Source organism: Talpa europaea, assembly GCF_964194135.1.
Source record: "Talpa europaea genome assembly, chromosome: 14".
In the NCBI taxonomy this organism is placed as follows: Eukaryota; Metazoa; Chordata; class Mammalia; order Eulipotyphla; family Talpidae; genus Talpa; species Talpa europaea.
Genome location: NC_140082.1, coordinates 92,878,749 through 92,905,584, shown reverse-complemented (window position 1 = coordinate 92,905,584; position 26,836 = coordinate 92,878,749). Strand labels below are relative to the sequence as shown.

Sequence of the window (26,836 nt, the reverse complement as noted above, 5' to 3'; positions counted from 1 at the left end):
CTGAGTGCCCCACCCGGGAGGCGGTGAGTGCTCCCTGCCTGCTGGTGAAGCAGGGACTATTCCTGGCCCTGTGTGAGCTCTGGGTATGTTTCCCACCAGTCACTTCATATACTGCCCCACCCCTCACCCCCATGTCAGCGAGACCTCACCTACACACAATGGAAATGTCTCGGGGTGCTGAGAAGGTGAGTGGGCCTCTGTGAGACTTTGTGGACCCAGGCACCCTGGCAGGACAAGAAGCCCTACGTCCCTGCATGTTATACATCTTCAGAGTCCCCGCTCCACGGTGACGCCACTTATTGACTGTGGCATTTGAAAGCCTTTTCATAATTTTTGTCTTGTTTAGTGCTGTAAAGTATACACTACCTGTTCTGCTGCGCCATGTGGGTCAGCTCCCTGGCCGGGGATTAAACTCGTACTGCAGTGGCTCCTATCACTTCATAGTGCTGAGACCTAATCCCTTGCACCACCATGGAGGCCCACCTGTTCTTTTCTTATAGACTTAAACTTTATATATGCATAAAGTTCAGAGTAGAGCTGACATGTTGTAAACATTTTTGTAGATACTTCATTATTTTCAAAAATGTTTTTTCCCCCCCAATATCTCAAGCATTCCTGTAGGCCCTCAGAAAGCTCACAGGCTCTGGGCACCATCTCTCCAGAACTCCGGGGGGCAGCTGTGCAAATAGGAAGGAAGGAATAATAAGGATCAGAAGTTCTTGAGCTGCATCTGATTGGAGGTGAGGAGTAGGAAGGGGACAAGGCCGTTGCTCATGCCCCGGGTGGTCGAGCACACACGACAGAGATGGGAGAACCGGGAGGAGCCTCGGCTGTCACAAAGGGTGAATTCTTTAGGGGACAGAAAGACAGTCACTTGGTCTCTTAGGTACAGACAGGAGCGGGGATGCTACTCCCCACTCCTCCCAGCACTTGCCCTCCGGCTGCCAAGTTGTGGGTACCTGCCCCTACTGGTGCCCTCGGGACAGAAGAGCAGCCCCAAGGTGTGCTGGTTAAGGGACCTGCAGCCTTGTGACTAAGGGGAGCCACAGGCATTGGGGCTAGAGCAGGAGGCGACCTGTCTTCAGACCGTCCTTGTCTCCAAAGGTCCTTCACTCACTTCCTTTCTCAACACTGCAGCGTTTCTCGGACGTTCCCAGCACCTCCTTGCGTGATGTCCTCTCCCAAAGAAACTCAGTCCCAGAAGACGAAGCTGTCCATTTCCACGCACAAGGGGCTGCTGGAGGTGCTGTCCTCGGCAGAGAAGGACTGGCCCAAGGACACGGAAGAGGATCACGTCCTCAAGGACCCAGATCAGGAGCTGGACACTCTGCCTCAGCCTTATCGAATGATCAACAAGCTGGTGAACCTCCTATTTGAGCGGTCGTGGAAAATTATTGAGGAGAGGGATGCATTGAAGACGGTGGAGCCTAGCCAGGTCCTGCCCACCCTCTACTCACCCCTCCTGGAGAGCAAGGTAGGGCCAGCCGGAGGAGTTGGCTCTCAGTCGGTCGGGAGCCTCTGACCCATGGCAGGAATTCCTGCCAGGAACTCTCATGCGCTTGGGTAGTTGAAAGATCCTAGCCCCGTGGCGATTAAAATGCATCTGGTGATTGCCTGGGGAAATTGAAGATCACACAGAAGCTATTTTCACTGCTGGCCATAGTTACTCTAACAGCTTCCTGACGTTGACCCCAGCTCTCACCTCCCCACCCCCATGGTATTTCAGAGGGTCAGGCCCAGCGGTTGTGCTCCCGGGTGGGTGCACATTTGTTCTCGCTCCTTTGTTTCCTCTGGCCCTGACCCCGCAGTGGAAGGCGGTGGCTCTCTCCTGCTGGGCAGGGTGCTTGGGCAGGCCCAGCATTTGGGGGTGACAAGACATGTCAGGATGCCCACGTGCCTTTTTGAAAAGTGAGTGCCTGGGCCTCCCTGGTGGTACAGGGGTTAAGTCTCAGCACCGTGAAGCAATCTGCAGGCACTGCAGCACGAGTTCGATCCCCAGCCGGGGAGCTGACCCACGTGGCACAGCAGACCTCTCTTATCTCCCCACTGCTTTCCTCAGCAGTGGATTTCAGTAGATCCATCTGTTCTGCTCCCCACTCCGTCTCTGGTGAGTCCTCTCCCCTGCACATCTCTGACCTACTGTAGTGGCAGGAATGGGCACAGTGGAGGATCCCTATGATCCGAGCAGATGGGTAAATGAGAAGCCCTGGAGCCCTCGGTGCCTTTTTTCAGGGCTTTGAGTTTACCAGGCACATGGCAGGCGGGGTGCCGGGAAGCCTGCAAGTCCTCATTCTTCTGGGCTCTCTGGCGTTCTCTTGTGACTTGCTTCTCTGCTTCTTTTGCCCTGCTGGCGTCCCTGTGATGCCGCCCTAATAAGCCCAGTCTCTCAGCCCAGGTATACTCACCTATGCATGCCCACACCCTACTCCAGGTGCCTGCCATCAGGCATGCATTTAATCAAATGGCAGGAGGGCAGAAAAGCCTGATACTTTACTTACCTTACACCTACACCCCAGCTCTTGTATGCATAAATAAATAAAAATAAATCTTTTAAAAAAAAAAAGAAAAGTGAACGCCTATTGCTGGAGACAGTGACAGCTGAAAATCATTTTCTTTGTTTGCTTTTTCCCAGCTCAACAAAATGCCAACTTGTATGGCTATTTCCCGAGACTACGTGTTCGTTGGCGGAGCCGGCGGATTCTCCATCTATAACTTGTACACTGCCAGGCGCGCATTCGCTTGGGAGAAGCTTAAGGTTGCCGTCACTTCCCTCTGCGTCTTGGACTTGGGGAACGAGATGCTTATTGCTCCTGTAGATGAAATGGGTACTTGTTCTTCATCTTCCTTTTGAGCCTTGTTTCAGAAACCTGTCGACTGCTGTCCAGGTCTGCACCAGGGCTGGCGGGCCAGGTGCAGCACCCCCTTGGGTCAGGTAGTAGGGCCAACACCACCACAGCGTGGGTGCCAGGTGCCAGACACTCCCCGCAGCTGCTCCAGGAGGGAGTGCGATGTGCTGCCCAGTTTCTCAGAAGAGGCCGCCCAGCCCTGAGGTTTGGTAACTCACTGAGGCGACAGGGAAAGTGGGCAGCAGGTCAGGATTGGGTCAGGCTGCGTGGCCCCAGCGTCCACCCCTCACACACGCCTGGTGCTCACACAGCCAGACTCGCTTCCCTCTCCGCCCCAGGTGGACCAGGCCCCTGGGGAGCAGGGCCCACCATGTCCAGGAGAAGGGCCTGGCCAGACTGGACTTGAGGAAGGACACCCTGGCAGGAGTTTGGAAAAGTCCGAATGAGTTGAGAGAACAATCGCCTTCACTGAGAAGAGAGTTCATGAACCCAGGCTGGGGCTGTTAAAATGAAAAGGGAAATTGTACTATAGTTATGTGAAATGGCACACGAGAGGAAGTGAGGTGAGGGACAGACAGGTGCTGAACTGTTTTCTGAAAGGCTGGAATTCATGCCGAATAGAAAGCTTTCAAAGGGCAGAGGAAAGTGGGAGGCCGTGGGCTGTCACATGTGGGGTGGGGAGCAGGGAGGCGGGCGGGGGGCAGACCCCCGTGTTCCTGGGGTGGCTCCTGCCACAGTCACGTCGGGCCACTGGGCACAGGGTGCAGCCCGCTCTACCTCGCAGTGTGGGCAGGGCGCAGAGAGGCCTCAGTGTTCACTGGGTGGAGTCAGACCCTCTCCCACCCAAAGGCCAGTCCCTGTTCCAGGCCTGTGTAATTTATGGTGTAGGGCGGGAGAGGGCGCCTGGGGGCATCTCCAGGAAGGAGGAAGTCGGTGCGTGGCAATGGTCCCTGAGCGTAGCCAGGGATTGCGGTGACAGAATCATGTGCTGTCCAATAAGTTGAAGCCACGTGAGGAGCCTGCTCGGGGCTGAGCGATGAGGCACAGAGGGGGAGACACCCGGAGGGAGGGCCCCCCAGCCGGTGGGGGAAGCGCAGCGCTGGGAAGGTGCGCTGGGTCAGGCGGCAGGTCGGAGTGGACCGCGTGGCCAGAGTGCTTAGGGGATGCAGGGGCCAGCGCGAGGATGGGAGGGGAGCACCACCAGGGGAACAGCTGGATGATAATCTCAGAAAGCCAGCTGTGGAGTTCCTGCTCTTCTCAGGCTGATCTCTCTTCCATTCTCCCTGGCTTCTGTTTCAGGTGTCGTTAGACTGCTTTACTTTTTAAAGGATGGTCTTTTCTTCATCAAAGCCATCAATGACGTGGTGAGTTCCTGCCCTTTCACCTTTCATTGGGCCAAAAGTCATCGCAGGTCAGGTGGCCCTTAAGAGGACGGCCGTGGCAGCTGTGCTCACACAGCAGGGGCCTCCTCACAGAGGGGCGTCCCGGGGTGTCCGGAGGGGGTGGCCCCGCTCGGGGACCTGTGAGAGCCCTGGATGCATTTACCCGACCACCCGGGGACGCTGGTCCAGACAGCACCAGCCAGCACATCTGATAACCCCGTACACATCCACTCGCTCTGCGTGGACACCCCTCGGCCTCCCTGCCACGGCGCCTGGGTCTCCAAGACCCGCTCAGATGCCTGCTGTATTTTCCCTGATGTGCCCGAGGGAGCTGGTCCTCCCTCCCTCGTGCGGCCACCACGGAGAGGGGAAGTGACCAGCGTCCATACCCGCCTGCCTGCTCGGCTGCTGTCTCCCTGCAGATGAGCTCCCTGGGGGTGGGGGCCGCGTTCCCCCCACTGGGCTTCTCAGAAAGTGTATTCTGAGTCAGTGGATCCAATATTGCTCAGAATAGACTTTGAATTTCAGGTTTTTTTAATTGAAAATACTACTGATGGTCACCCAAGTAATTCAGAGCGGGGGTGGGGGAGACGGTGCTTCCAGCAGGTGGTGCTGGCTCAGCCAAAGGGGGAGTCAGCCTCAACCTTCCTTCACACTGCACATAAAAATTAATTTGAGATGGGCTAGGAACCTCAATGTGAAGGCTGAAGCTATTATTGCTCTTGAAGAAAACAAAGGAAAATATTTTTGCCACCTTGGGGCGGGCAAAGACTTTTCAGGGTGTGAAAAGCTATGACCATGAAAGAAAGAAAATGATGTTAGACAATCAAAATTAAAGGCTTTTTGTTCGTCATACCATATACAAAAATTAACTCAAAATGGAACACCTACCTATATGTAAATTCTGAAACTGAAACTTCTAGAAGCAGACATAGGAGGAAGTCTTTGTGACCTTGGGTCAGGCAAAAATTTTTGGCTAAAACACCAAAATCACAATCCATACCAAAAAAAAATTGGTAAATTGGACTTCACTGTAATTTAAAACTCCTGTTCTGCAAAAGTTGTTGATAAAAGAATAGACAAGACAAAGAGAAGAAAATCATTGCAAATCAGATGTCTTGTAAAGGACTGTATCCTGAGTATATCAATATAAAGAACTCCTGGAGCTCAAAAACCGAAAAATAAGGAAATAAACAATTTCTTTAATGGACAAAGGATGTGAAAAGAAAAGACATTTTGCCAAAGAAGACCTGGGGCAGGCAGACGAGATGCTCATGGCAGGAGAGGCCGAGTAAGCCGGGAGCACAGCCCCACCCTGCAGGAGTCTGCTCTGAGACCCAGCCTCGCCAAGTGCTGGCGGAGGGGTCCCCGGAACTGTCACACAGTGCTGGGGGGTATGATGCTGCACCCGCTCTGCTGGCTTTTAAAACATGAAGCACGCGCTTACCCTAGGATGCAGCCATTTTCCTCCCAGATGCTTATTGGGAAATGAAAGGGTGTGTCGAGCGGTGAACACTCACTGCAGCTTTTATCTGTGAGGCCCGGAACTGGGCTGGTGGGTGAGTGTCCAGACCCTGGAATGCTACGGGAAGGCGCCAGGAGTGCAGGAACAGCATGGACACCTCTCAGCATCCCTTCGCTGAGTGGAAGAAGCCGGGCAGAAAACATATACCATCCGATCCCATTTCTCTGAAACTATAGAAAATAGAAACTGATCCAGGGCCTCCCTAGTGGCGCAAGGGGTAAAGATGCAACCTATGAAGCTATCTGAAGCCACTGCAGCACGAGTTCGATTCCCGGCCGGCCAGGGAGCAACCCACACGGCACAGCAGACTTCTGTCTCACCCCCTGCTCCCTTCAGCAGTGTACTTCGGTCCTCCTGCCTGTTCTGCTCCCCGCTCTGTCTCTGGTGAATTCTCTCACCCTCCAGCGCTTCTGACCTGTACCCCAGTTATTGTATAAATAAATAGATCTTTAAAAAAATAAAAAGAAAGGGCCTCCCTGGTGGCGCAAGGTTTTAAGCACTGCCCTGTGAAGCAACCCAAAGCCTCTACAGCACGAGTTCAATTACCAGCCGGCCAGGGAGCTGCCCACACGGCGAAGCAGACCTCTTCTGTCTCGCCTATTGCTCCTCAGCAGCATGTTTCATTCAGTCTGCCTGTTCTGTTCCCCGCTCTGTCTCTGGTGAGTCCTCTCACCCCCCACGCCTCTGGCCTGTGCCCCAGCTCTTGTGTGCATAAATAAATAAATCTTTCCAAAAAAAAAAAGAAAATAGCGTAAATGAAAACTAATTAGCTAGTTACTTGTGACTAGTAAGTTGCGACTGGGAAATATGGCTAGTTAAATGCATAACTCATTAGCTGAGACTAGTTAATTGACTGGTTAGTTGTGGCTAGTTAGTTCCAGCTAGTTAATCACAACCAGTTAGTTGTGCCTAGTTAATTACCTTTGGAATTTTCTAGGGTGCATACTCAATATTCTGAACACTGATAGGGGAGAGACTCAAGCATTTATCCTGACACCCGCCCCCACGCCCCCACCTCCACTCTGTTTCAGGGTAGTTAAATACCTGATAAGAGAAAGCACTTTTTTTAAGATTTATTATTTATGCATACAAGAACTGGGGTGTAGGCGAGACATGCAGGGGGTGAGAGAACTCCCCAGAGACAGAGTGGAGAACAGAACAGTCGCATCCACTGAAATACACTGCTGAGGGGAGCAGCGGGGAGACAGGCGCCGTCTGGGTACCTCCCTGGCCAGGGGTCGAACTTGCGCTGCAGTAGCTACAGATTGCTTCATAGATTGCTTAACAGATTGCTTAACCCCTTGCGCCACAGGGAGGCCCCCTATTTTGTTATTCTGAGGCACCTTCCAAAGCAGGGCGACCGAGAACAATGGCCCCAAATCTGCGCAGGTTTCCACTAGGGTCACGTTCAGTCTCTACTTGCTGCGAACAAAACATCTGTGCCCCCAACATTCAAGCTAAATCCTAAGCACCCATGTGATGATACTGGGGGCCCTTGGGGAGGGGAGAAGTCACTGGGGCACCACCCTTGTGAGAGGCCTAGGAGCACAGGTCTCCCCTCCCCTTCCACAGGCGAGGCCCAGCGGGAGGGCGGCCTTCTCTGTGGAAGCGGCCACCGGCTCTCAACAAGCCTGTCTCCCGAGCCCTTGGGGTGCTCTGGGCCTCCATCCTCCAGGGCTGTTTGTGAGCTGCGTGGTAGGAGGTGATCTGTCCCAGCACCAGGCAGGACAGCCCCCCGCAGCCCACTGGGCACCCCGGGTTGGGTAGAACCCGTTTCCACTCATTTTGGGTAACGTAATGCCGGCCTGGAGCTAGGGTCTGTACACCCGACCCCCAAATCAGATAGTAAGAAATCACCACACATCACCTGGAAACCAGGCAGTAAATCCAAAAATCATTCCCTCAAGTCGAGCCCCGCTTCTTCACGCACTCTCCGGCCGCATCCTGTGCAGAAATGGGGGGAGTGAGGCCGTCGAGGCGGGGAAGGGTCTGCTTGGGGCGCAGCCCGGGGGTCAGGCTGAGCCTGCCAGCACCTCTCTCCCTCCAGGAGGACGTCAGCAAGCAGATGGCCTGCGTGAAGGTGGCGTTCTCTTCCGGAGGGAACTTCGCGGCCTTCCTCCTCCAAGGCAAGGGCAGCCGCGGCCCCGCAGGTCCCGACGGGGGCCTCTCCCGCAGACCCTCTCCCCAGACCTTCTATGTGGGAATAATTTACAGAAGAGTCACAAAGGCTGAGTCCCCTGTACCTCCCCCAGCACCCCTGACTTCACACTTCAGTGACCGAGAAACATTTGTCACCAAGCACGTAGCACGGGTATCGCACTACTAACTAGGGCCTTTTTTTTTTCCAAATTTCACCAGTTTTTCTACTAATCTTTTTTTTGCTCCAAGGCTCAGCCCTGGGTGCCCTGAGCTGTCACTCTCCCCGGTGCCCGCCTCCCTGCGGCCATTGCTTGGTCTCGCGTAATTTTCTCTACAGTGACACCAGCCAGCTATTTGGTGCAGCGTCTCTCGGTTTCAGTTTGTCAGATGCTTTTTCTCATGATTCAACGGAGAAGGGTCTGGGGAAGAGCTCCCAGAGGTGACGGGGTTCTGTCATTGCTTGTGCGGGGCGACGGCCCCCGCCACTGTGCCTCGGGGGTGACAGGCCCTGTCACCGCTCCACATGGGGGGGTGTCCGCCGTGCGTCTGCGGGCGGTGCTGACCTGGTCATGTAGCCATGGCGGGGTCTCCGGGCTCCTTCTCTGAGAGTGGCGGTGGCCCCGGCCCCTGTGCCGTTGGAGGTAAGTCCCGGTGTCCAGACCTGGCGAGGATTTACCCGCCGCTCCCTGGGCGCAGGAAGACCAAAGAGTTCTGGAACACATGTTGAAGTCCCCACAGGGGAGATGCTTTGAGACATGCAGCTGTCCTGGGGACCCCTAGAGTTGTGCCCCCAATGTTAGCTTCATCACCGGGTCTGGCCTGCTGCGGTCGTTACTGTGGTGAGCACACGCTTCGATCCAACGATTATCAGTGTGATGTTTGACTGCTTGGTTAGTTAGATGCACGCATACTCTCGCCACGACTGCCCAGCCCCCCATGTCAGTTGTCTCCATGTCAGTCGTCCGAGAAGTCGCGCCCCCTATACAGCTTGCGCTGCCTGCAGCCGCTTCCCAGGGCTGCTGTGACAAAGCGCCTCCACCCAGCGGCTTAACACCACAGAGATTTCTCCCCCTCGGTCCCCCAGGAGTCTGAGGTCAGGGGCTCCGGTTGCATTTTTGAGGACGCATTTAGCAGAATCCTATGCCCTGGGAAAGCAAGATCAAGCCCCTCAACCGCCGCACAGCTGTTGTCTCAAACATGGTTTCAAGAGCTCCCTTGGGCCCTCACTCCCCATTCTAGGCACCCTCAGCCATTCCCTCTCAGATACTGATCCCTTACAGGCCACCTCTCTCCCAGTAACAGACAGGTGAGTGCAAATGCCCATGGTGTTTGCCACCTGGGGCCTGGAGCGCGTGGGCATGGGCGGCGCAGCAGCTTGGTTCAGGCCACTTGACACAGGTGAGGAGCACCCAGAAGCTCCTCTCAGGCACGGGTGGAGAGAGGGGCTGCCGCGCCGGGGCGGGGGGGGGTGCGGGGTGAGGGGCGCAGTGACCTGCCCCTCAGCCCTGCACTGGGCAAAGCCATCTTCTGGGCGCCAGCACTACGGGAAAAGCAAGCTGCGGACTGTGTGCCCTGCTCAGCGCGCCTCGGTGTCCCGCACAGGAGCCGGAGAGACTTGGCTGGACGTGTACAAGCTGCCCCGGGAGTCTTGGCTCAAGGAGGCCGAACACACTCAGCAGGCCGCGAATCCCAGGACAGTCGTCAGACAGCTGCTGGTGGTAGGGATGCTGCGTCCCACACGTGCCCCTCCGGGCCTCCGCCCGACCCCACCCGGCCCCAGCGACCCCAAGGCAGCCAGGCCTCCGGGAGCCCAAGCGGGAGCAGCGGGTGCCCCATTAGGACAGGGTGTCCTGTCACCAAGTAGAGCTGGCCTCCAGGCCCCCCTGGGAGCCACCTCCCCATTGACACCCCTCCCAGGCATTTCTCTGGGAGAAGGGTCCGTCCTGACCCTTACCTCAGAGGCCATTTAGTTTTCCCCTTTTGGGTTAGAAGAGTCCTTTTGTGCTTGGAGTCCCACTAAGTTTCCCAGACTGGTGTAAAGAGGTTGTTCTCGACCTGCAGGAAGACAAATAATCTTCCCGTGGTTCTTAGCAGGCAGGGACGCCGCCATTTCAGGCTAATTATAGGGGATGCCTGGGCCTCATGCTGTCTTTAAGATCCAGGCCTCAGTAAATATTATTTTAAGACTTAATTTGCTAATTACCTGCCGCACACTTACTATGTTGTCAAGCTGCTAATACCGATAGGACACGCCTTTCAAACAGAGTAGTAGGTGCTAAGTTTCACCATGAGAAGCAGCTGACTCTGCCCGTTGCAGGGTTGTCCGCGGCACCTGCAAGTTAGCGGAAGAAAACTCAACACGCCTGGGGTTTTTGTCCACCAGAAATTCCCGCTTCAATTTAGATTTCCGTGAGGGTCTCCACATGGCCCCTGGCCCTGTCCTCAGGGTCCTCAGCCGTCCAGCTGTGACCCTGATAAGGTTCCAGGTGCTGGAGAGTAGGGTCAGCTGCGAGGGGCGACAGGCCAGAGGGCCACGCTCCAGCCGTCCTCCCTGGAGTGACCGGGTTCCCCTCTCCCGGAGTAACTGGGCGAGGGAAGAGCATCTGGAAGTTTCCCCAGAGGCACACACAGCAGGCCACTCTGGACTAACTTCTCCTTTTTCCCCTTAGGACACAGTGGACCCGCTGACACCAGATGATTTAGAAATGGTAAGAAACTTTAAAGAAAACTTCCAGAGAAATTTAACTTGCATTTGAGATTCTTTTTTTTTTTTTTTTGCTTGAAATTCACTTAAATATCAACTAGTTAAAGGCTCCCCCGGACACTGTCTCCAGGGCTCTGTGGGCTCGTTTCCACCCCAGATGGCCTGTCCTCAAGGGTGGCGGTCACGGGGGTGGCGGGTTTCCCTGGAGCTCAGGGAGGCGACGGGGGGGGGGGGGGGGGTCCGGGACGCGGCTGCGTGTTGCTGTGCACGTGGGCAAGGAGCTGCTCTCGCCCACAGTCACCTGGGCGCTGTCCCTCCACCAAGCCCCCGGCCATGTGCCCCGTGCGGGCCTTGGGGGCCGTGGGCATTTGTGTCCTTTTTTCTTTCTTTTTCTTTTTTTTTTTAAAGATTTATTTATTCATGCATACAAGAACTGGGGTACAGGCCAGATGTGGGGGATGAGAGGATGCACCAGAGACAGAGCGGGGAGCAGAACAGGCAGAAGGACCGAAGACACTGCTGAGGGAGCAGCGGGCAAGACAGGAGAGGTCTGTTGCGCCACGTGTGTTGCTCCCTGGCTAGAAATTGAACTCGTGCTGCAGTGGCTGCAGCGAGCTTCATAGGTTGTGTCTTTTTTTTTTTTTTTTTTTTTTTAAGATTTTATTTTAGGGCCTCCCCTGGTGGCGCAGCGGTTGAGTGCTGGGTTGTGAGGCTGCCCACAGCCTCTGCAGCACCATTTCAATCCCCGGCCACCGGCGAGGGTCCCACAAGATTTTATTTTATTTATACAAGAACCAAGGTACAGGCCAGATGCGCGGGAGGGTGAGAGGACTCACCAGAGACAGAGCGGGGAGCAGAGCAGGCAAATCGATGAAATACACTGCTGAGGGGAGCAGCAGGTGAGTCAGGAGAGGTCTGCTCGCTGTGTGAGTTGCTCCAAGGCTGGCAGGGATCAAACCGGCGCTGCAGAGGCTGCGGACAGCTTCACAGTGCTGCGCTCAACCACCTGCACCACCAGGGAGGCCCCATAGGTTGTGCCTTAACCCCTTGCGCCACCAAGGAGAGCCTGTGTCCTTTTTCTTAAAGACGCCCCAGTTGTATTTACTTCAGGCCCCGTGAAACCCAGTCCGCCTCTGCCAAAACACCAGCCAGGCCACCGGCTGAACTCTCTGGGGGCTCCCCTTTTTGTCAAGGACACAGCCGCCTCCTGCGGCTCCTACGACCTGGCGTCCTGGCGGTTTAGACCATTGCCCACCCCCACCCCCAGCCGCCTTCCCCAGTTGGCCCAGATGGGAAGAACCAGCCCCGGGAAAGGATCAGCCGGGGAAGAAAGAGCCTGAGACACAGCTTGGGGGCTCAGACCTCCACCAGCAGCCGACCGAGGTCAGCCCCAGAGACCCCTTCGCCGCCTTCCCAGCTGCGCTGTTCGGATGTATGTCAATAGTATGTGAACGCAAACCTGCCTATTCTAAGTGGGTTCTGCCATCCGCCGCATCAACACAAAACATAGGAGACTTTAAGGGGAAGGAACTTTAATAAAACTAGGAAACAATACAGGTAAGGCAAAGAGTCTAGTTTCTAAATCAAGCACCCAAAGTGACCCGTGGGTTTTACCCTCGTGGGTAAAACTCCATCCATATGGGATCGGCCCAGAGCAAGGCCCCAAAGCCTGCCACAAGTCTAAAGCATCTTCCCGTGGGGACCCACAGAAAAGGGTCACAAACAACAGGACAAGCCCGGAAGGAAAAGAGCAAAATCAACATCAAGATAAAGGCTGCCATTGTCACCTCCCCACGGGTCTCACCCACATCCGTGTCACCCCGTCCACGACCAAAAGACAAGCGCAGTTTCTTCACGTGTCTCTAGGCTCCATGCGCCTCCTCCAGGTCTCCTGGCTCCATCCTGCTTCCTTCCTCAGTCTCTTCTGCAGTTTCTCCTCTTCCTGCTCAGCTCCACCCTCCCTTGGGTGGGGCAGGGAATCTCCCCCTTTCCTGGGGACCCCCCTGTTACAAACACACTCGTCTAGGAGAAGCTGGTCCTTCAGACGAGCCACCCTCTCCGCAGGGAACCATCGTGACTGGCTTGGTTGTGTCTTCTAGATCTCTGGTGGACACATTCTGGTGTCAGTTCATTATGAAAAATATCACTTTTCCGTGGGAATTTTTGTCTGCGTATGTGACCTCTGCTAGATGTATATGTCCTTACAAATCTGCATTTTTTTGTTTTTAGACCATTTGTTGGTGAGGTTTTTTTAATGCCAAATGAACTGTGTTGTTCTTCAGTCTTCCGTGGCTGTCCTGCCCCTTCTGGACGCGCCTCGGCGTGCCCGGCCTGGCCTGTGACAATGCTGAGCCTGTCCTGTTTGCGGCTCTTACCCAGCGTGCGGAGACCCCTAAGTTCCCCTCCCGCGCGAGCCAGCGCTCCCGGAGGGCCGTGCAATTTTAGTTTTAATGTCGATGCCACTAAATTGTGCCCCCAAACGGCATGAAGGTTTACATCGAATCAATATTTCTCCACAGCCTTGCTGACCTTCCTGGTGTCGTGTTTTTTTCCCCAAACTGACGGGAAAGAATGGCATTTTGCGTTAATTTTCATTAATCTCACCGTAGTTTACTGGTCACTGAGGCTCTCTCTTTTGCTAATTGCCAGGCTGTAGCCTGTGCACGTGACATTTTTTCCAATCAGTTGTTCCCCTTTTTACTTTCTATAGTTTTTGTTGTTGGAAAGAAGGTTTTGATATAGTCAGAATTTTTAATCTTTATCGCCATTGCACTTAAAAGGCTTTCTCTATCTCAACATCATAAACGCTCCTGTGTTTTCTTATACTTTCGTAGATTTTTCTTTTTTTGACATTTTAATCTTTAATTCATAAGGGAGCTTCTTTGGTGAATGGTACTAAGAAGGGAACAAGTTATTTATGTACTTTTTTCAAGTAGCCAGCTGGCACACCAGTATTTTTGAGTACTCCATCTTTTCCCAGTGCTTCTGAATTGTCATCTTTGTCATTCCTCGATATGTGTCCTGTATGCTTTAGCCTGTACCATCCAAATACTTTCCTGCCACACCCAGACTGTATGAACTTTGGAGCTTTGATCTTATTGTATATTTTCTGGTCTATTTTACAGATGTTTGTTGTTGCTGTTCTACCTTTGGGGAGAGCTCATCGGCTCTGCACCCCCCTCACTGAGGTTTTTGTTTTGTTGGGTTTTTTTTTAAAGATTTATGTATTTATGCACACAAGAGCTGGGGTATAGGCCAGAGGTGTGGGGGGTGAGAGGATTCACCAGAGACAGAGTGGGGAGCAGAACAGGTGGACTGACTGAAATACATCACGGAGGGGAGCAGCGGGGAGACAGGAGAGGTCTGCTGCACTCTGTGGGTCACCTCCCTGGCCGGGGATCGAAATCGAAATCATGCTGCAGTAGCTGCTGATTGCTTCATAGTACTGTGCTTAACCCTTTGCGCCACCAGGGAGGCCCCAGGTTTTCGTTGCCCTCCTCCCTCTTACTCATTTAATGTTTGCATACAGTGGCTCCTCTGAAAACACTTGTGATAACTGTTCGCTGTTGTCTTGCATGGGCTCTGTCCCCCAAGCTGTGTCTCGGGCTCTTTCTTTTCTGGCTGATCTTTTGCCGGGGCCGGTTCTTCCGCTCTCCAGCCAACTGGGGAAGGTGGCTGGGCCGGGCCAAGGCCTCAACCTCCAGTGTGTCAACTTCAACTTTATCCTGTTGGCTACGTGGAGTTAAAGAGGGAGTCCAAGACTTTCATTGCCTCATAAAGAGATTTCCAGCTACCCCTCCCATTGCCAGCCCCACCACTTCAGCTTCCAGAGACCAGCTGCCTGGAGCGGCCATTTCCTTGAGTGGACGGGGCCTGAGGCGTAAAGCAGGTGACTCCGAGGCGGTGTCCCTCCCTGGGTTCCCATCTAACTTCCCTGGGTCTGCTAAGTCACTGAGCCACTGCTTCCAGCTCTGAAATTTTCTTGTTTTTCGGTCTCCTCTTTAATCCTTTTGAATTTACTACTTAAATGAAAAATTAAAATTCCTGTCACCTTAAGGGGGCGCCAGCAGGGAGAGGGGTTAAATGCACTGTTCACTCCACCACCCACATTTTCCGACTGGTGACTGCTGGTCCACGGCTCTGCCTGTGCCCACCAGATCCTTAGTTGCGACAAAGAAACTGGAAGCACATCAAGTTCAGAACTTTGGCAGGAGCCACGCGGATGGGCAGTGAAAACGCCAACGCCAGGACTCAAATGCAGGCGTGTTTAGCACCCCCTGGGGGCTCCCGCCATGGCCCTGCCACGCGCCTCCCAGCCTGGCGGCTCCCCTGAGTCGTGGCTCCACCATCACTGGGTCCCTCTCACAGGCCTGGGCCAGGAGGGCGCGTGGTCGAGCCTCTGTCGCGTGCCCTGCCCCTTCGGTTCCCCAGAGGGAGGCCAGTTCTTTAGGATTCACACTCAGGCGCCCCTCAAAGCAGAAAAGGCCCCTGGGTCCAGGCAGCCGAACGGCGAGCCCGCCACACGCATGAGCAGTGCTAGGGCCAGGGGAGGCCTTGAGGCCGGCTCTAAGAAGACGCTCTCGGGCCATGCAGCTCCTGGTGGGCACCGCCCTGGTTTTTGCCCTCCTCCGGGACTGCTGGCCTCCTCACTGAACTCTGTCATCGTCCTGCGGGTTTGCCGGCTGATGGAGGCTGTCGGCGTCGCTGCCACTGCACCCTTCATTCCTTGAGTCATGTTTTCATTTCCAAAAATACTTCAAAATACTTTCACTTTTACTTTTTTATTTCTTTTTTGACCAGTGGATTATTTATTTATTTGTTTGTTTGTTTATTTATTTATTTTCAAATGATACTTTTTTTTTTAAAGATTTATTTATTTATTTGTTTATTTATTTATACAAGCACTGGGTACAGTCAGAAGCGCGGGAGGGTGAGAGAATTCCCCAGAGCCAGAGCGGGGAGCAGAGCAGGCAGAAGGACCGAAGGACACTGCTGAGGGGAGCAGCGGGCGGCAGGAGAGGTCTGCGCGCCATGCGGGACCCTCCTCCGGTGGCCGGGGAGCAGCTGGGGATCGGGCAGCTTCGCAACCCAGCGCTCAACCCCAGTGGATTATTTAAAAGCATGTTTTTGGTGTCCAAACCCTGGAGAGGCAGGAAATTCATTGCGCTGAGGGTCTGGGAAGTCGCGCCCTGGGGGATGAGGGCAAGCTTTCATAGGGCGGGGTCTGGCCTTGGAGGGAGGTAGAGAATGAGGAGTTGAAGCTGCTTTTCAAGAAGTTTTTCTCTCAGAACTGGTAGTTCTTTCAACGCTGCTTATCAGGGCCCCCGCAAACCGGGCAGAGCCGGCTCCCGGGAGGCAGGTGGCAGCACTTTCAAGTCGTGCCCCCCACCACCCCATCTCTGCCCCTTACAGCCACACGGCCTTTTCCTTTCTACTGCCCATCTGTTTTTCTTCCTTTTCCCTCTTCTTCAGGCTTCCTTCGGGGCGAGCGTGTTTAATGATTCTGTTGCTTCTCCACCGTTGGCTTATTAGCTGTGCCTTTTCCTTGCTGTAGGAAGCGGACATTTATTTTCGAGGTGACAGTAAGTTGACTCTGCCGGTTCACATCATGAAGATCAAACCCCCCAAACCAATCACAGGTCAGTAGGACTCAGCTCTTCCTCTGGCTGTTTGCTTCTCAGTTTCTTCCTTTGCTGCCTTTCTCCACCACCCCCAGCCCCCTGATCTACTCTATTTGATAGAAGCGACATCTCAATTCCAGGCCTGGTCTGTAGTGGCTACCCAAAAGCTCCTAGAGAGCAGGCAATGAGAGACAGGTGTTTGCTCTACAGCAACGTACTAAGATATGGTGTGTATTATGTTTCCCAATAAAGAAGAGATTTAACAATAAAAACAAACAGTGGACAATGAGGAGACCCCGTGTCGTATTGACATGGGGGCTCTCCAGGTAGTGGAATGAAAACACGCGTGTGTGACAGCAACACTCAAACCTCGGAGGCTCAGACTCATTGGAAGGCTTGTTAGAGCCCAGATTGCGGGGCCCCACCCACCCCAGAGTTTCGTGTCTCTGTGGGGCCTGAGAGTCTGCAATTCTAGCAAGTTCCTGGCAGACCTGCTGACCTGGGAACAAAGCAGCACTAGAGCGTAAGAGGCTACCCTCAGTTTATCCAAAAGGACGCGGCTTCCTTCTAGAAAAGTGTGCAAGAAACTGATAACAATTTTGCTTCTGGGGAAGGGGCACTGCAGGCAAGTTCCAAAAAGAGATGTTCTCAAAATTGGGGTGTGAACCCAGAAAACAAATCACCCAGGTTTACTGTGGATTTAGGAACAGATGAAAAAGAAGGAAATTATAGGAAAGGGGGTGATAAGAAAAGTGGCAGAGAAAGGAAACTGGTAGCTGGGTAGCTAAACGGGGGTCGGGGTGACCAGCTCCCTGACCGTGAAGGCCCAGCAGGTGGACTGCACAGAGGCAGGCAGACTTGGGGGCCCGTTGAGCTGGGGAGACAACGGCCATCATCTAAGGTCTCCGGGGACATCAGGAATATTTCCTTGGCCTCCGTTGGAGACCTGTAATCCAGAAATTGGGGCGATGATGCAGGAAGGAGGGGTGGAACTGGGAAAAGGAGAGCAGCTGCCCCATGGGAGCTCCATGGGCAGCGGGCAGGGGAGAGGCCCCAAGAAGCATGAACCCCTGGGCTGACAGGCCGCTGCAGGGCAGGGAGGGATGGCTGAGAAGGTGGGATTCTGCAGGAAACAGGGGAGTACGCAGGAGGTAGGGGGGAGCCAGACAGTCTCCCCAATGCTGGAAAGTCTCGACCTAGGCACCACGTTTAAAAGCCCCCTGGAGGTCTTCGCGAAGGTGGAGGACTGCTGTGGGCTGGGCTCCGGGCAGAACCACTTCATCAAGGACAGCCAGTGGGAGCGGCGGGCCAACGTCTTCAACGCCACCTACAAGAAGCACCTGGAAGGCGAGTGGGAGGAGGAGCCGCTCAGGTGAGCCGCGGGGCCAGCCCCAGCCTGAGCTCCCCGGGCCTCCGCGCAGCTGATTACCTGGAGGTCACGGAAGCTCCTGCGAGGGAGGCTGTCCTAACACCTGGGGTCGGCCGGGGCTCCGGTGTCCCGGGCACGGGCATCACGAACCTCATCGTCTGCCCGCTCCCCCCGCACTGCGGGAACGGAGCCGCGCCGCTGGGAGCCAGCCCCTGGCTGGGGCTCGGGGTGCTCTCCACTGCGGAAGGGGAGCCTCTCAGCTCGCTGTCCTGCTTCAGCGCACACAGCCCTGGGCTCAGCCCGGGGGACCCACCCGGGGCCGGAATCGGAACCCGGCGCGGTGTGGACGCTGAGCGAGCAAGCCGGAGGGTTGTGCTGGGCCGCCGACCGCTGTCCATGCGGGCGTGACCGCACAGCAGCAGGCCGCGGCCCTGGGACTCGGGAGATGACATTTGCACACCGCTGGTTGGGGGGCCTCGGGAGGGGGGGCGTGGCCCCTCACCCAACTAGTTTTGAAGGGGTCATCCCCAAGGACAGACCCCCGGTGGCTGTGCCCCTCAGCCTCGCCCACTCTGCCCTCACTGGCCTCCGAGGTCTGGGCCCACAGGACCCGCACATCGACTGTGCTTTGCCTGCGGCCCCGCGCCCAGGAAGGTCCAGTGTCTCCATCTGTGGCCCACACCAGCCAGTGTCTCTGCGCCGCTTGCCCGGCCCTGACTGTGCCTCTCCCTTTGCAGCGTGGCCACCGTCCACTTCCTCCTCCCCGGCTGCCTGACTGCGGTGCTGGCGGACGCCCAGAGCCCCGCAGGTAAGTGGGCAGGATACAGGGGCTGTCCTGGGCGTGTGTCCCTGGGACGCACTGCAGCACGCCCACCCAGAAGAGTACCCCAGCACCCCTGGGTGGGAGGGGCAGGCGGGTGCCAGCTACAGTGCAACAGGTCCCCTGGGGACCCATGGCCCAGGTGGGGGACCCCCGCCGGCTTCAGGGAGCGGCCGCCATGGAGGGGGGTGAGTCACGTCTGTTCGCTCGGGAGAAGGTGTTACTCCAACGCTGACGGCAGGTGGATGCAAGTCATCTAGAAGGCGTGCAAGCCAGAGTGACCCCTTGCTGGGAGGGAGGCATGGGCCCAGGGACAGCCCCCTGGTGCCCAGCCCCCCTCCCAGAACGGGAGTTTGCCCATGAGCATCAACCCCTCAGACTTCAGACTGGTTTCTCGTGGGCAGGCCCCTTGCACACCCCCCAGGGCCCCCGGGCTGCTTAGTGATGCCCTTTCCTTTCTTCCCTGCCAGGGGTAGCCTGCACCCTGGGCGTGCACTGGACCAGAAGCCACAACTTCTTCCTCTACCCTCTGAACCGCACACTCAAGGATAAAGTCGGTACTTCCTGCCCATGGGTGTGCCCCTCGGCTTGGGGACGGGAGCAGAGCGGGCAGCGTGGGCCGCCCCCAAAGGGTCATGTTTCCTAAGGACCGCAGCTCACTAGAGCCCGAGCCCAGAGCCCAGAGCCGGGGCAGCTGAGGCCCGAGGCCAGCCCAGCCCAGCCCAGCCCACTGCTCAGCGGCGGCCACTCACTTCCGGGTTTCCCTGGCCGCGGGGTGCTGTGGGCTCAGGCTCACTCCACGGGGTCCTCAGCACCAGCCTCCGAGGTCATGTCTAAAAACCCACAAAGGTCCAGCTTCCCTTGGACCCGCGGCCCCACGTCCCAGCTCAGCCATGGGCAGGCCCGTGGGGGCTCCTGCCTCAGAGCGGGGGCCCCGAGGCACTGCCTGTAGGCCCTGGGGAGGGTGATGGCTAGTCCCTGCTGGGCCCCAGGTGTCTGGGGGTAAGAACAGGTGCCTGCGGGGCAATTCTCCGGGAAGGAAGGTTGCCCGGGGGCGAGTGAGGTGCGGAGTCCAGATGCGCTCCCACCAGTCTCAGGGGTGCGGGGCGAGGGTGGGCGCGGGCGGCCTGGGAGCCGGCGCTGCTGTCCTCCCCAGAACCGGAGGGCGTGTGGCCCTGCGCCGCGCCCATCGCCACCTCCCAGCTCAGCCCCTGCTGCGCCTACCTGGTGCTGGCCTGCGAAGATGGGGTGCTCACGCTGTGGGACCTGGCCAAAGGTAAGCAGGGGGGTGGGGGGACGTGGGGCCTCCAGAGCCCGGCCTTGGGCCTGGGCTTCCCCTTAGGGCCGCCGCCTGCCTGACCCGCCCGTGGCCCCTCCAGGATCACCTCTCGGGGTCGTCGCGCTGCCAGAGGGGTGTTTCTGCCAGAGCATTCACTTCATGAGATACTTCTTGGTGCACAAAGGACGCAACACATACCCCGACAGGCCAGTGACGTCCCGGATGAAGTGTGTGGTGCTGGGCACAGACGCCTCCCTCCACCTGGTGGCGGCCCAGGGGGCCCAGGGGCCCACCATCCACAGGCTGGTGCACAGGTGGGTAGCTCGGACTGGAGGCTGGAGGGCCTGCTGGGCGGGGGCTCCGGTCACGGTGCAGGTTGGCGAGCTCTCCGGGCCAGGCCCGCTCCCCACACACCCCCGGTCGCCATCGCCGTGTCCCATGACGTGCAGAGGGGTCTTTTTTTTTTTAAGATTTATTTATTTATTTATACAAGCACTTGTATTTATTTATACAAGCACTCACGTGGGAGGGTGAGAGAATTCACCGAGCCAGAGCAGGGGGCAGAGCAGGCAGACTGACGAAGCACACTGCTGAGGGGAGCAGCGGGCGGCAGGAGAGGTCTGCGCGCCACGGATTGCAGAGGCTGCGGGCAGCTTTGCAACCCAGTGCTCAACCGCTGCGCCACCGGGGAGGTCCAGAGGGGTCATTTTTCTGACAAAACTGTCAAGGGCACATATCCCATGTGACCAGGAAGAGGGTCGTTTCTGCCAAAATAGACTTTCCTCAGTTTCCTTGAGGGTGTCTCTCTTAGTTGTGAAATATTTCACACACACCAAAAGCTCTGTTAGCTGCGTTGTGAAGCACAATGAGGTGTACCCCACCCCATGCACGCCCCCCAGCTTCCGATCACCTCCCCTTCAGTGAGACCGTCAGCTCCTCTCCCCATCTCTCCACTCCCCAAAAGTGGCCGCTTTACTCACTGTCTGCTGCTGCTCGAGTGATGCGCAGAGCGTGGCCCCAGCCTCGTGGCTGCGTGTCCCTCCGTGGAGATCTGGCGGCACCGGGTCTTTGCTGCCATGAACAGTCTGTGCACATCCAATGATTCTGTACAAGAGCCGCTGCGGGCCTGCCTGGGGAGGGCAGCCTCAGCCTCTGCAGGCGCGAATGTCTGGTCTCTCTCCCTGCAGGCCCGAGAGGCACCCCGATGATGCCATCTGCGCCGTCGCCCCAGTCCCAGCCCTGCCCGGCATGGTAGGTTCCCGCCCTTGGGCCTCCTCAGGATTGTGCCCCTTTTCCTCCAGGAAATGTTTGTTGAAGGCCTGCTATGTGCTGGGCACCGGACTAGCTTTGGAGAACCCAGACATGAGAGGGGAGGTCCCTGCCCTCAAGGAGTGCCCAGTCGACTGAGAAGACAGGTTGCCCTGCAGCTGCCTAGACTGAGGACAAGGCCGCAGGGCCTTAGGCGGTGGCTGCTGTGGAACCGAGGGCGGGCGCCTGGCTCAGCCTGCAGATAGGAAGGGGCGAGGGGCGGCTCTGGAAGAAGGAAGGAAAGAGCTGAGCCAGGGAGGCTAAGAGGGCAGCGCCTGTGGGGGTGGGGACAGGTGTGCCCCAGACGGGGGGGGGGGGGGGGGGGGGGGGGGGGGGGAGTTCAAGACTTCAAGCAAGGGCTGGATTCCCAGAGGGCGGGGAGGGAGGGCACCAGGGACAGGCAGAGAGCTAGAGGCCCAGGGCACTGGGGCACTGGGGAGGTCCGCGCTTTGTAGCCTGGAGGGCACCTAGGGGAAGTCGCTCACAGGGCGAGCCTGGCGAGGGCCTAGAGAGGCAACGACTCCCCTTCAGCCTTGTTGAGACTGAGCCCAAGGGAGGCTGTGAGGCCGACCTCGACGGGAACGGAGTGAGGGGGCGAAGCCTCGGGGACCACAGGTCAGAGAACGCAGGAGCCAGCAGCACCCCAGGACAGGGAAATGAGCTGCCAAGTGACTGAGGGGACCCAGGAAAGCCGCGAGGGTGTCCGGGAAGCTTGGGGGCTATGAAGGCGAGCATGCGTGTGGAGGCTGCAGGGGCGGTGGGCTGGGCCAGCAGGGTCTGGGGGGCGGGGGGCGAGTTTGTTCTGATCATCCAGAAAGAGGAAGCCCCAGCAGGAACCGGGCTCTCACATCTCAGGAGGGGTGGCTGGACCCAGCCGGGTCCCCGCGGAGTGGGGAAAGGGTGTCGGGAGCCCTGATGCAGAGCTGAGCTCTGTCCTGTGGGGCGGCCAAGGGGGCAGCGAGCTCACGCAGCGGCTGCATCCCCAGCAGCCCTGGGCGGGGCCGGGTGCCTGGTGCTCTGCTGCTCCTTTTCTTTGGGGGTGGGGGGGTGAGTGGCAGAGAAGTCTAGGGACGGTCCCCTCCCCCCACCTCTGTGCTCCAGGTGCTGACCTTTTCCAAGAACGGCTCCCTGCAGCTCCTGGACGTGGCCAGGTCCCAGGTGGTCTGTGCCTTTGGTCTCCCCAGGCCCTGCCCGCTGGCGACCCCCTGGAAGCCGGTGTTCGTCGTGTCTTCACACCACCCATGCTTCCTGCTCCGAGGTACGGGCGGGGCCGGCGGGGCCTGCCCGCGCTGTCCTGTGGCCTGCTGACGGTGCCCCGCCCTTCTCGGCCACTCACAAAGCACAGCGTGACCCACCCGCTCTCCGCGCCCACTCTTGGCGCCCTGTGCTGGGGCCTTCTCTCGGGAGCCCTGCTGCTCAGACCAGGAGCACCCCTGAGCCCCTGAGTGCCGGCCCCTAGAAGACAGCAGCCCCCGCCCCGCCCCGCCACCCCAACTCCATCTGCCAGAAAGTGGCCACCCAGGACACGCTGTTCTTGTTCCACCTCAGGCCACCATCCGGATGAAATCAAGACCGTCAAGGCCAGCAACTTCCAAAATTCTCTTTTCTATTTTAATTTCGAGGCCTACCCACTCCTGGAAAACACAAGATATTGCACCATGTCTCAGGCTGAGACCGACGCGGCCTTCCCCCCGGTCCTGTCCTTGGAGAAGAGGTGTGAGAGTTTCCTCCAGCAGAGGTAGCGCAGCCACAGGTGGGGGCAGCGCGTTTCGGGGAGACCCCGGCGGCCTTAACCATCTCCTTTAGGCCAAGGTCTCCCATACTGAGGCCTGGGCGCCACTCTGCCCCCCGCTGGGCTGGGAGAGGGCCCCCCCTAGGCTCCAGGCTGCTGTGGGGCCGGGGAGGCCCCCAGGTGTCCTACAGGGAGCGAGCGGTTCACCAGAGCAGACTTGAGGTCTCGGGGAGGAAGACATGAAGGGGGCGCCGTTTAATCCAGTGATTAAAGATCCCCCAGACGCTGGGTCATTTCTCGCGCGCAGGTTGGTCTGGACCCTCGTTGGCTACTTGTTCTTAGGAGGCGCAGCTGGAGAATTTAGGGGTGCAGTACCATGATGCGTCATGCTACAGCTGACTCGGGGGTCCAGGGGAAGGTGGAGAGGGGCAGGGGACAGAGGGGGCTGGCGCTCACCGCGGCGCAGGGTCACTGCACAGCTTTGAATTTTCTGGAGGTTTGAAACTTTTTTAAATAAAAATTTACCGCGTGGTGATAAGATAGTTGCTCGTAGTGTATCCTGGCGGGGAGCAGGCCAGATGCGGGCGCAGCAGCAGTTGTACTGGGGGATTCGAGGTGTGGTTTTTTCTGTTTTCCTTTTTTGTGACTTTCAACAGAAGAGAAACATCATTTTGGTAAACTTCAAAAACTGGTAAAAAAAAAAAAGTCGCAAGTAGGAGGTCAGGCCGTGACTGGCTCCAGTCCATTCTCTCGGGGTGGGGTCACAGCGTGGAACCTTCTGGACTCCTGCTGGGGGCCAGAGCCCTCCTGTGCGGAAGACCCTGTCCTTCTGTCCACCTCCTCCTGCTGCCGGGTGGGGGTGAGCCTGCCCCCCCAGGAGCCACCCTCCCCTGGGGACTGCCGGTGGCTCTGGGCGGCCTGCAGCGCAGCACGCTGCCCGCCGCAGACACCGAGACGTGCCATTTCTGGCACGTTACAGCTGCGTGGGCAGGAGTTCGAGAAACGGGATGATACCAAAAAATGTTTCGACTACCAGTGACCCATCACCAGAGACCCCAGCGCCGTAGAAAGTCTGTCTCCCTCCTGGTCTTTCCTGGCGTTTTTGCTGAGCAGAGCTCGCATCTCACGGCCACTTCTCCCCTGCTCTGCTGAGCCTTTAGACGCCCCCCGCCTGGGTCTCCTCCCATCTCTGGAACCCCAGGACCCCACAGAATGGGAGACTCTTCCGCCTGCCCCTTCCCGGCTGCCTTTCCTCCGGTCACCCCAGCAGCTCCAAGCCCCACAGCCCAGCACTCCGGGGGGCTCCTCTCTGGTGGGGTGGAGAGGTACTGAGCTTGGGGGTTCTGGGGGCCGGGTACACGGGGGCTGAAGGAGCCACGGGAGCTGGGGGATGGGAGAGCTGGGAGAAGTGGCCCCTGCCCTCTCCAGGGCCTCGCAGGAAGGAGCGGCCACTAGGACACGGTCACGCTGTGGGGCATTACCCAGGCCGGAGGCCCGTAGCTGGGGCTTTCCTGAGACTCCCCCAATATTCATGAAAATGTTCAGACATGCGGCAGACCTGAAGCAGCCGGGCGCACCCCGAGACCACAGTGAGGTCTGATCTGGCGCTTCGCGGTCGTCAGTTTGTCGCTCGCGCCCGTCTCCATCCCAGAGATTTACCGCCCCCTTTTTTAAAAAAAGTTGACTCCTTGTGTCGGGAGCTGTTTTCATTGGCCCAGAAGCTGGGTGAAACCTGGAGGCAGAGGATTCATGTGGCAATAGATTCAGAGTTTCGAGCTTGCAATCGTCCAAGTTGTTTTGACGAAACCCGCGGGGACTTCCGTGCGCCAGTGTGCGGGCAGCCGGCCCAGGGGTCCAGGGGCGGCCGCGGCCCCACCAGCTCAGCCACAGGCGGGTCCCCACTGGGCATCTGCCTCCCCCACCCCCGCCCCCGCCCCCCTCGTCCCATTCCCGTGCTCCCCTGGGAGGCAGCAACCAGACCCTTCAGGGTCTGCAGGGGCCGCCCCAGGGCCGTGTCCACACCTGCTCGCGACCCCAGCCCTCACCGTCCTCCACGTGCCCCCCAGACTCACCACGGCCACTCTGTGCCCCTCAAGCCCACACCCCTGCTCCCCCAGCGCTGGGGTCACCCTGTCCTCACCTCCCCCACTGGCCAAGAAGTGAGGGTCGACACTTGGTAGCTGACGCCATTTTCATCGGGGATGAAGGAGGGGGAGCCGCTGTCGGTGCCCCCCACAGTGTCCCTCCTTCCCTGGCGAGAGGCCTGCAGTCTCTTGCGCTGGGGGGATTCCCTTTCTTTTGATTTCAAGAGTCCTCTTACTCTGCTCAGCAGCGTTTTCCTGGTCTGTCTTGGGAAGGCGCCGTTTTGGTTGTTCAGCAGGAAGCCTCAGGTGTTGGCGAGAAAGAACCTCCCGTCTTCCCTCAGGCCCCGCTGAGGCCTGCGGCTCAGGCCCACGCTCCTTGCAATGGCCAGGGCTGGACAGGGGGCCCTGGCCGTGAGGGGCCTCGGCTCCACCCACCGCCAAGCTCCCAGGCTTGCTGCTGGAGCCCCCCAGACGTGACTCTGGGGAAATGGTTCAGTGAAAAGCGGGGGCACCGCGGGGTGCTGCCCCCTCCATCTTCCGAAGAGACCGCAGGGCTCTGCACGAGCCAGCCGGCTCCTCCAGCTGCGAGGCTTTGGGGTGAAGATAAGAAGCTGAGCGAGAGGGAGGCTTGCTGGGCCGCACCCCTCTCCGGCCGGTGGGCTGTTTTAAGCAACCTCAGGACCCTTTGGAAGTCAGATGACGTTTACAACAGGCAGGATGCGCCCCACTCTGTCCCTCGGCAGAGCCCCAAACAGACCCAACACTGCAACCGCTGTCCTTCTCCCCCAAAGCCTCCCTCCTGCTTGTCCTAAGCGAGCCGTATTGCCCCCCAGGCAGAGCCGCGGCCGGCTGGCCCCCCAGGACCTGCGTGTGCTGGTTTCCCTGTACTGAACGTGTGGGGTTTTTGTTATATATTTTTAAAACTTCTTATTTTTAAAAAGCCATTTCAGACTCTCTCTGCGAGCACCAGGCAGGCTCTGCTCTTCCTCCCCCTGCACCAGCCCCTCTGCCTTAAATGCAGCCTATAACACGGGCACTTTGCTCCTGCCGCCCTTACCAAACTGGGGATGGGGAAGGGCCCCCAGCGTGCACTGGTGCCTGTCACTAGTGGGTGCTCGGATGTGTTTTAAGTGGGGTTGTTCCTTGGCTGCAGTAAGGCTGGGTTTGCAAAGAGATGAGCCCCAGTATCTCCCTGCCCCTCTCCACGCACCCTAGGTGAAAGCAAGGCCTGTGTCTCCTTGGTGCTTCCATCACCTGCTGTGCACAGGGCTGGGTCCTGGGACTGAGAGAGAAAGCCAACGCGTCCTCTGGGGGCTTCTCACATTGGCCCAGGAGCCCGGGTCCTGGGGTGTGGAGGCCAGGATGCTGGGGTGTGGAGGCCGGGATCCTGGGGTGTGGAGGCCGGGATCCTGGGGTGTGGAGGCCGGGATCCTGGGGTGTGGAGGCCGGGGCACAGAGCAGTTTCCGCTCACCTCTAGTTGTGTGGCCTACAGGTTTGAGCAGCTGGAGAAGAACAAGGCGGAAGAGCAGGTGCACTGGTCACGGCTTCGGAAGTTCTCCATCTTCCTCCAAAGAGAAAACTTCAAGAAGTGACCAAGCCACTGCCCTGGACTCTTGGGAAAAGGCTCGGGCACGGCAGGCTCAGCCCTAGACGCCCTGTCGCGAGACACCCAGTGACAACGGCTGCAGCTCCAGAGGCCCTGGGCCTGGGCTTGCCCTCCAGGTCCGCCACAGGGCCAAGGGCACAGGTATCATCGGGGAGCTTTCGACCTCTAACCTGCCTGTCCCCCCATTAAACGGCCCTGTTTGCGGACTCCACGTGGCTGTGGTGTGTAACCCTGTGCTCCTGCCGGCTCTCCACCCAGCAGTGCCCTGCAGTGATTTGCACCAGGATCCCAGGCCTCGTGTGAAACCTTCTAGACCAGGAGAGCCCCTCGATTCACATGAGCAGACGCCAGGCCCACCCTAGCAGCTGTGGGGCCCCCCTCCCTCCCCCACATTTTTGTCCTCTGTTCTGGTCATGACGT

The 26,836-nt window shown here is 57.7% G+C and overlaps 1 protein-coding gene across 1 annotated transcript; it reads left to right on the top strand.

Annotated features, from left to right (window-relative positions):
• Window positions 1–1,014: 1,014 nt before the first annotated feature.
• On the top strand, window positions 1,015–26,402 carry WDR93 (WD repeat domain 93; the record flags this gene model as incomplete). The annotated part of the gene is given in 16 exon segments (XM_084254122.1): window positions 1,015–1,474; window positions 2,633–2,827; window positions 2,829–2,885; window positions 7,801–7,879; window positions 9,495–9,610; window positions 10,562–10,600; window positions 16,151–16,235; window positions 17,418–17,589; window positions 18,324–18,394; window positions 18,877–18,963; window positions 19,563–19,682; window positions 19,786–19,999; window positions 20,873–20,936; window positions 22,095–22,251; window positions 22,542–22,731; window positions 26,303–26,402. Coding segments are annotated over 16 exon segments (2,049 nt in total). The 5' UTR covers window positions 1,015–1,171.
• Window positions 26,403–26,836: the final 434 nt, after the last annotated feature.